Source organism: Salvelinus namaycush, chromosome 30 (genome assembly GCF_016432855.1).
Source record: "Salvelinus namaycush isolate Seneca chromosome 30, SaNama_1.0, whole genome shotgun sequence".
Taxonomy (NCBI): Eukaryota; Metazoa; Chordata; class Actinopteri; order Salmoniformes; family Salmonidae; genus Salvelinus; species Salvelinus namaycush.
The window spans coordinates 14,294,351-14,302,514 of record NC_052336.1 but is presented as its reverse complement, the minus strand read 5'-3'; the positions used below and the strand labels follow the sequence as shown (position 1 = coordinate 14,302,514).

Genomic DNA, 8,164 nt, shown 5'->3' with positions numbered 1-8,164 from the left:
GTTAAAAGCAAACCTGTCTGAATATGACACCTTCCACCAGCTCAATGATATCCCACGACATCACAACAGTCTCTACAACTCTGTCGGCTCTCTATACCCTCCAGTCCTCTGACAGAGGACTGCTTTAATCTTATTCAGCTTTATGTTTACATTCCCTCCATGTTCTGATAACCGAGGTCTGTTCTGATCCACCCTACATGAGCTTCTAAATGTGACAGACAGCGCTTTTTGTTGTTTTATTAATCCTGAGAGAGTGAATTAAAACAGTAAATAATCTTTATCAGACAGCAGGAAAACAATCGATTTCATATGATACAAAGAAAAAAAATCTATAATCTCAATATCTGTACAATTGCACGCAGAAAGAACATGTATGCTTTGGAAATAAAAGCCTGTGCATTTTTTCTTATGTTTTGATTTAAAAAATAATAATTACATTGGCAAATTAGTCTCTTCTGCGACAATGTCTCACATCCTGGCTTTGCATAGCAGCAAAAACCCATGTGACCTGCAGTCCTGTTTTCCTGCTCAGGAGGGCAGCACTTCAGAAAGGAAAAACAGATGAAAGAAAGAAGCTAAAAAGGAGGTGAGGAGAAGCTGCATTACCACAATGCTGCTGCTCTCCCCTGCACTCCAGTAAAAAAATAAAGAAACAGAAATCAGTCATTTTCTCTTCCCGTCATTGCCAAGAGCTTTCCTATAATATTTTCTGCTTACAGCTGTGTGAAGGACAGCTGGCTCCCAGAGCAGTGGTGTTGAGTGAGTCTGTTAGGTCCTGGAACTGTACGTCTTGTCTATTGAAATCAGTTCTGTTGACAGTTTCAGCTTTGCAGATGGGTGGTTGCAATGAATGGTACAGGTAACTCTTTGGAGTGAAATGTTCCCACTGTAGGCACTAGGAAGAACCAAGGCAAAGAGGGCCCAGTGTCTTAATGTCTCATCTGACCCAACTGATAGTTCTCTCTGGGCTGGCGTTGGTTGCGCTGCTGCTGGGGCTGCTGGCCATTCGATTGCTGCTGTCTCCTCCTCTTCAACGTGCCTGCATGGGAGACACGAACACACTGCTCTCAACATCATAACTCACACACACATACCTGCTCGCATAAAATTACCCAGAGTTACACTTCTTCCATACACAATGATTATTTTGTCAGTCTAGCTGGGGAGATAGGTCCCCCCCCCCCAGTGTTGAGGCGTAACATACCTGGCAGTGGCTTGGGTGGGGGCAGTTTGGGGTTGCTGCTGGGTGTGTGAACACTGCAAATCTTGATGAAACCAGCCATCAGCATGATGAGAGCAATGCCCATCAGCAACACTGCCCACCAGTGAGCCTGGAACACAGATCATGCCAAGTCATATTTTTTCAGTGTCGGACACAACTTTCATATTGAAGCCGGTAAGAACATTTCATAAAGAGAGATGTATTTAGCTCCTGAAATTGTTTTTAATGCCAACGGGAGTGACAGTTTCAGCAGTAGGGTGAACTAATATTCTGAACAACACAGGTAACTACAGTACAACTAGGACATTGGCTGGGCCTGGGACACTAACCACTATCCACTCCGCAATGTTCTCGTAGAGCTCTGCGTTGAAGATGGCTTTCTTTAGCCTGGCCAGGGGGCCGTCTGCGTCCACCAGCCGGCACCTCATGAACACGTCGCAGTAACCCTTGAAGTCATTGCAGGGGGAGCCTGGCTGCAGCGTGGTGATCTTCTTGCTGAAGAAGCGTGCCCACTTCTCGGAGCCCGTGCTGCTGCAGGTGTCAGGTTTCACTGCAGGGAGGGGGAGGAGAGATGGGGAACGCCACTGTGAGGTCACTGCTAACAGGACAGTCCCAGTCTTTGCAGGGTCTTGGTGGTTTAAGATAAATGTTACATTGGGACGGATGGACAATAATGAGCCGATGATAGTGGTAACAGGTAAATAACAGATACTTACTTCTCTCCTGACAGCAGACGTGGCACAGCTCAGTCTCGTCTGTTCCCTCAATACTGGCACAGGTACACACCTCCAGACCATACTTCTCACAGATGGAGCCAGAGCAGCCCTGGTCGACAGAGACGTGGAGAGGGAAAAAGAGGGTGAGTGTCAGCTATGCTCCATTGTCATGATTTAAAGCATTTCAGAACACGTTTGGTCAGAGAACTAGACCATACCCCGTTGAGGCAGACTTGTGTCTCTCCATGGCAGGCGGTGAAGTTGGCTTTGGGTTCAGAGGTGGGGCACTGGGCAGTGCCTCCGTTACACATGCCCTGTTCAGCACACTCCGACTCCTCCCTACACTTATCATTGGAGCCCTTGAAGTTGCACGTCGGTGTACAGCACGGACCCTGGCTGGGACTGACAACACAGAACACACACCAAAAGTCAGTTTTCAACTTCCTTTTTACTAAGGCAGAAACAAGTTGAATACTATATTAAATAAATACTACAACAGTACTAACCATAAAATCAACAACATTTTGTCGTACATTATTGGCCACCTACCTGCAGATTTTGCCGGGCTTAAGTTTGCACTTGTTGCCGTCGGCCTCGTTGGCGTTGTAGCAGCACTCGTCTTTACACTGGTCACTGTAACCACAGTCACACTGCTCCCCTGCCTCCACCAGACCATTACCACAGATGGGCTGGCCAGACTCTGCACACACGCACACAAATACAGGAAGGAGAGATGAGATGCAGTAGAGGACACATAACCTTGGATGTCCATTCCAATGACAAGCGCACCCACACTTCCTATGCACATGCAAAGATGGACGCCCGCAAGTGCATGTGCGGACACACACACAACCTCAGAAAGACGGCACTTACCCACAAAGCAGTTGCCCCTCTTCTTCTCCAGGACCTGACTGATGTTCCTCACGCTGCAGATGGAGAACTTGTTGTTGTTGAGCTTGTCCCCTGACGTGGCCCGGGCGTACATGATGTAGTTCCCCTGCTCCTTCTTCTCCTGGGCCTTGGACTCTCCTGGGGTGCACTCTGTCCCAGAGTCATGCTGTCAAACCATAGGGAAGAGGTTCATAGGGAGCCAATGAACATCCCTCTCCTCCCTCAGGAGGGCATTAACATAGACTCCTCCACTACTGGGACTTTAAACCAAGAGAGATCCCATGGTGAGTGCCTCAACAAAGTGGTACTCAAGTCTATACAACTGATTAGCATGTGTAGTATGATCTGGTTAGAGGTGTGCACTGAGATAAAAGACCAGACTAGAACCAGACAAGGCCCAGGACAGAATACTCACCGGAGAGCCAAAGTTGTGTCCAACCTCGTGTGCGAAGGTGATGTGGGAGACCTTGGGGGGGACATGGGAGGCGTAGTTCTGCACCGTGATGATGCCTGTGTTCAGAGACTTCTTCTTCCCATCAGAGTACAACTTACTCTTCTCACAGATACCTCCAGAGCTCCCTAAGAACACAGTAAAACCACTCATCAAGATTACATACAGTACACACCATGGAGGAGGATTCTCTTTCACACCCAACAACCTAACAGGACTATAGGAGGATTCCATGGCATTGAGGATGTACTGTTTCCAACTCTGACACAATGAATGATTCACACTAGAAATGTGTGACACACTTATTGGAGTAAATTAAACCTGATACTCTGCCTGGAATGAATAAGCAGAAGTATTTGCTACTGTAGGGGAGCAGAGAGTATTTTGGGCCCAGTGTCCACCCTTGTAGGTGAGACACAGAGACACAGACAGCAGCAGGAAGATGAGAGCAGAGCAGCCAGGTGGTGCTGAATATGCCCGCAGGGAGAGTGGCAGCTCGGGCACAGCAGGGGAGCTGAAGGGCGCTGCTTCACAGTCGCTGAGAATGCCAATTTAAACTCGCTCACTTACCCATTTTCAAAGAGAGAAACGCACTGTCTGGAACACACACATTGACAGACATGGCCAGTCAGCTGTATAGTGCGAGTGTGGAGCATACTCACACACTTAGATTTTTAGCAATCAATTTGGGAAATGTGGTTTGGATTGAATAGGGCCCCAGTTTCATATTGTGTTCAAAGGGAGTGTTTAAAGTCAGCTCAGATAGTGAGAGTGAGCAGTGGCAGACAGAGCTGAGTCAGAACAGATTCTCTGTCCCACCCTACAGTACTATCAGATTCAGCTGGCACATTGCCGGTCTGCCTCTAGGCTCCCGCTGCACTACACACTCAACACTGCTCAGTCTTATATCCCAGTTTGTGTGTGTTGGGGGGGGGGTCCAATCTCTCCTACGACTGTGGACCATGGAGGATTTCTATTTTCTAACCAGCCAGGCTAGGAGGACTGGGGCTCAGCTGGAACGCCAGGCAGTGGCGACATCTTTATCTGAGAATAGCCTGTGTGCTTAGTCATAAGTAGGCCACACCTTTGACTACAACAGCTTTTAGACACACAGAGACATGAAACCTAAGCACTTTACAATATAGGCACATATTTGTGTGTAGTGTGGTAAGTGGTGTGTGGTAAGAGGAGGAGGAATGCCTCCATTGAAGTCACTTATGAGTGTGGTAATGGTTCAAATCCATTAAAAAGCCCATTACCCAGGCCTGACTGGTGTCTCTAGTAGCCGTCTGTTCTCAGTCCACTCCACTGGAGCGTTCAAGGCATATCTCTTCTCTACTAACCCACAGCCTCCCTATACAGACCCAGATCGATTCAGCCTGCTTAGAACATTGCTTATTTGCCTGTATTGATCCATAGTGTTTGTTGTTGTTTTTCATCTTGGGTTCTGTGAGTCAGAAGTTAATCAAAATATGTTGACGATACCTGGGCCAACTGACACCGACTCTTCATTTAAACCTCATGAAGGAAAACAAAGCCTGAACTCTGACCTCTGAGGCTGCAGCTCATTGAAAGAAACGTATAGCAGTAAAGATGTGAACGTGGGGTTCATATACAGTACTGTCCACTCTCTCTACCTCTTGATTATTACTGTGAGGATATCCTGAACCAGGCACAGCCTGCATCTGTATGGCATACCGCTCCAGTCACACTCAACAACTTCATATTATTCTAGTGTGAATCATTAATTCAGAAGTGTTGAGCCTATACTTGTTTAGCCTACTTGTGTGTGTGACAGGGCCATTTCTGTCTGTGTGCTGTGGCTGTCTCATTGATTTCTCCCTTCTCACAGTCCACACTACTGACTGACTGCCTGTCACCACTATGGGGTTGGTGGAGACCAGAGGGAGACCCAGCTGCAGGCTATAGAAAGGGGTGTGTGGTCGTCTCCATGGACTGTTTCACATTCTACAAACATCTAAGAACTTCCTTCAGGAGGACTCTGAACGTAGCTCCTTGTTGAAGTGAACCTTGTTTGGAGGACGCTGCAGTTTTGACAAACACCCAGCGAGGGAGAAAGCGGAACACACAAATATGCTGAGTAGGCAAAAATTAAACAACTTAAAAATGCATTTCAAGTGGAAACAGCGTGGAGACGATGCCTTAGCAAATCCAGCCCTCCTCGGCCTTGAAAATTAAATTACAGACATGCTGGTGGAACGAGAGGGGGGGGGGGGGTTAATGGACTGAAGATCATTGAGTGTTCTGATAGTGTGCAGGACTCAGAGGGCAGAGAAGGGAACCTGCAGCACAGCTTTTGCTTCTTCTCCTCTTTAGAATGGAGCGATCCCATTAGAGATACTGGAGCCAGAGAGTCTCTCACAAACCACTGGACACTTCGGTGACTTCTTGGATGCTATACCTTCCTAATCTTTAAGTAGGCATAAATGTCCACTATTCTCAGTTTTCTTTTTTAATTCTCCACTGAATTCCTACCCTGAGAGCCATTATGCAAATGAGTGCAGTACACAAGTTCAATTGGTGTGTGTGTGTACCTGCAGGAGCTCCGACCCAGGCCAGGCCCAGCACCCCGTCGTCAAAGTCCCTGTCGCTGAAGACGTAGGCCAGGCAATAGTCATCATGGTTCTGTTCTGAGTTGAGCTCCAGGAACTTCTCCACCCCGATGTTAGCGAAGCGGAATGGATTGGTGATGTCCCGCTCATCACTGGTCGTGTTAATCTGAAGAGATCGAAAGGAATGGGCTCATTGAATAGGTCATGAGTAGGTAATCACAGCCACCCACCCACCCACCCACCAGGGTTTCCATTTGGAAAATGTGGCACCGGACATTTGACCGGCAGCATTTTAATTTACCGGACATTTGAGGAAGTTACCGGACCCATATGCATTGGGTGCGTAACCTGATAAGGGCGTCCACCCAGAGTGCTCAGAATGACATACATTACATTTAGATTATATTAACAGAACATGCAAGTCAAGAATGCAACAATGTGCGTTCCTTCTTACCGAATTCTGAAGCACATTTTGATGTCAGAATAACATGTACTTTTCCTCAGCCAACAAGACCAGTAACGAACAGCAGAATCACTAGCCTTTGTCAATCTACTATTCCCCCCATAGTAGAAAAGGTTACCTATTCTATTGGTCAGCTTGTCGAGAAAGAAATAGACTATTCCAAACAGACTCTGGGACAGAGAATTAAAAAGAAAAAGCAATGAGTCTGATGCAACAGATCAGAACGTTGAGCTTAAAATGTTGAGACACTTATTTCTTTACATTATAAACGCAGCAATGAGCACAAGGCAGTAGGCTGCGTGTGAATGTTCCTTCCATAATGCAATTAGCAGGAAAAAGCTCACCGGTTTCATGTGACAGATGAAAATATCCGTTAGAAATTTAGAAAGAGGGGAGATGTAATATGCAACGCATGGGCTGCTAATATGACTAGGGTGGGCCTTGGGCTACTGGACAATTAAAGTTTATATAAAATAATTGCGTCCACGGATATGGTCTTCTTTTGGCTAGGTTACTTTGAAGCAAGGTAACGCTTCGAACACACCGACTGCGTGATTGCATCACTGCTGCATAACATTTTGCGCAGCTAGGCAACTATACTGATGCAGTCGCATGCGGTTGGACACATGGAGGAGAGAATCATTTTCGCAGTATCCTCAAAACCGTGTCTTTTTAACACAATTGCTGACAGCTACAGGGACATAAACACAAAAAATGCTGCTTGGAGACAAGTGTCCACGATAGTAGGATTGCCAGGTCAGTTTAGTAGTGAGCTTGTGCTAGATGTGGCTAGTTAGCGTTAGCTAGCTTGCTAACCTAGCCAATGAGGTGTGTGTGTGAAAGAAATAGTCAAATAAATGATGCTAGTTACTACCCCTGACAACTTTACCAAATAATCATGTTTGAAAGAGTGTATGCTAGATAAATAGTAATAGAAATGGTAGATACTACTGTACCCCTGATAATTTGGTCAGATAACCGTGTGTGTGTGTGTCTATGTGTACAGTAGGTGACATGTCCATGATAGCTATCTAATAACTATAGTTATGTTAGGTAATGGTTTGGCTTATCATGTTCATGTCTATGTAGAAGAAGACTGTAGGAGGAAGTGGAGAGGACTCAGGGACAGGTATCAGAGAGAGAGAAGGGCAGAGAAAGAGAAGAAGAGGTCTGGGTCAGCAGCTTCAGGCCAGCAGCCTTGGTGCTTCTGACACATTCTTTCTTTTCTGGATCCATTTATTGTTCATGTTCTTTCCTGTACTTGAATACTTATTAAATTATGTTTTCATAGTCAGTTGTTTCAGTTGTTTATTAATATCTCATTTAGACTTAATCTGCTTATTTCTTGATGAAAGTAAAAACACATTCTCTTCCTAATTCGTTTTTTTCCCACCTGTATTTTGTCAGGCCAGTGAACATGGTGGTAAACTGTACTATTTGTATGGACCCTAGGTTACCCTTTCCCATCATACTAACTGTATGTCGTATAACCTTAATTCGTGCTCCCGCTCACCTGATGTACCATGCCAGGTGTGTATAATACTGACGTTAATGGGAGAGGGAAGGGGTTTTAAGGTGTGGTCTTTACTCCCAAATTTCACTTAAATATAACTTCCAAATGAAGAGAGACAATGCTACATAAAGTAATCTGGGGAAAAAATGCAACTTTATGGACAACGGTGGATGGTTCTTAAAATAACCTTGGTGTTAGGGGGCTCTTAAAAGAGCAGTTTCACTCCACGGCATACTGCCATGGGACTTCACCTGCTGGCGATGAGAAGTAGGTGGTCAGCTTCTCCCTCACCTTGAGTGCCTGTCTGGGGGCGTTGTTTGCACCTGCCCTGGTGA

At 46.0% G+C, this 8,164-nt stretch overlaps 1 protein-coding gene across 2 annotated transcripts in view; it reads right to left on the bottom strand.

Moving 5' to 3' along the window:
- Nucleotides 1–212: 212 nt before the first annotated feature.
- LOC120025369 (disintegrin and metalloproteinase domain-containing protein 10-like) overlaps nucleotides 213–8,164 on the bottom strand; it is an 81,445-nt gene continuing 73,493 nt past the window's right edge. For both annotated transcript variants that reach the window (XM_038969913.1, XM_038969912.1), the window contains exons 8-16: nucleotides 5,836–6,019; nucleotides 3,245–3,408; nucleotides 2,812–2,995; nucleotides 2,488–2,638; nucleotides 2,157–2,340; nucleotides 1,939–2,047; nucleotides 1,552–1,772; nucleotides 1,205–1,331; nucleotides 213–1,039 (exon numbers count right to left, since the gene is read on the bottom strand). In XM_038969913.1, coding sequence (XP_038825841.1) covers nucleotides 930–1,039; nucleotides 1,205–1,331; nucleotides 1,552–1,772; nucleotides 1,939–2,047; nucleotides 2,157–2,340; nucleotides 2,488–2,638; nucleotides 2,812–2,995; nucleotides 3,245–3,408; nucleotides 5,836–6,019 — 1,434 coding nt within the window. In that variant the 3' untranslated portion in view covers nucleotides 213–929. The remainder of the gene's footprint in view (nucleotides 1,040–1,204; nucleotides 1,332–1,551; nucleotides 1,773–1,938; nucleotides 2,048–2,156; nucleotides 2,341–2,487; nucleotides 2,639–2,811; nucleotides 2,996–3,244; nucleotides 3,409–5,835; nucleotides 6,020–8,164) is intronic.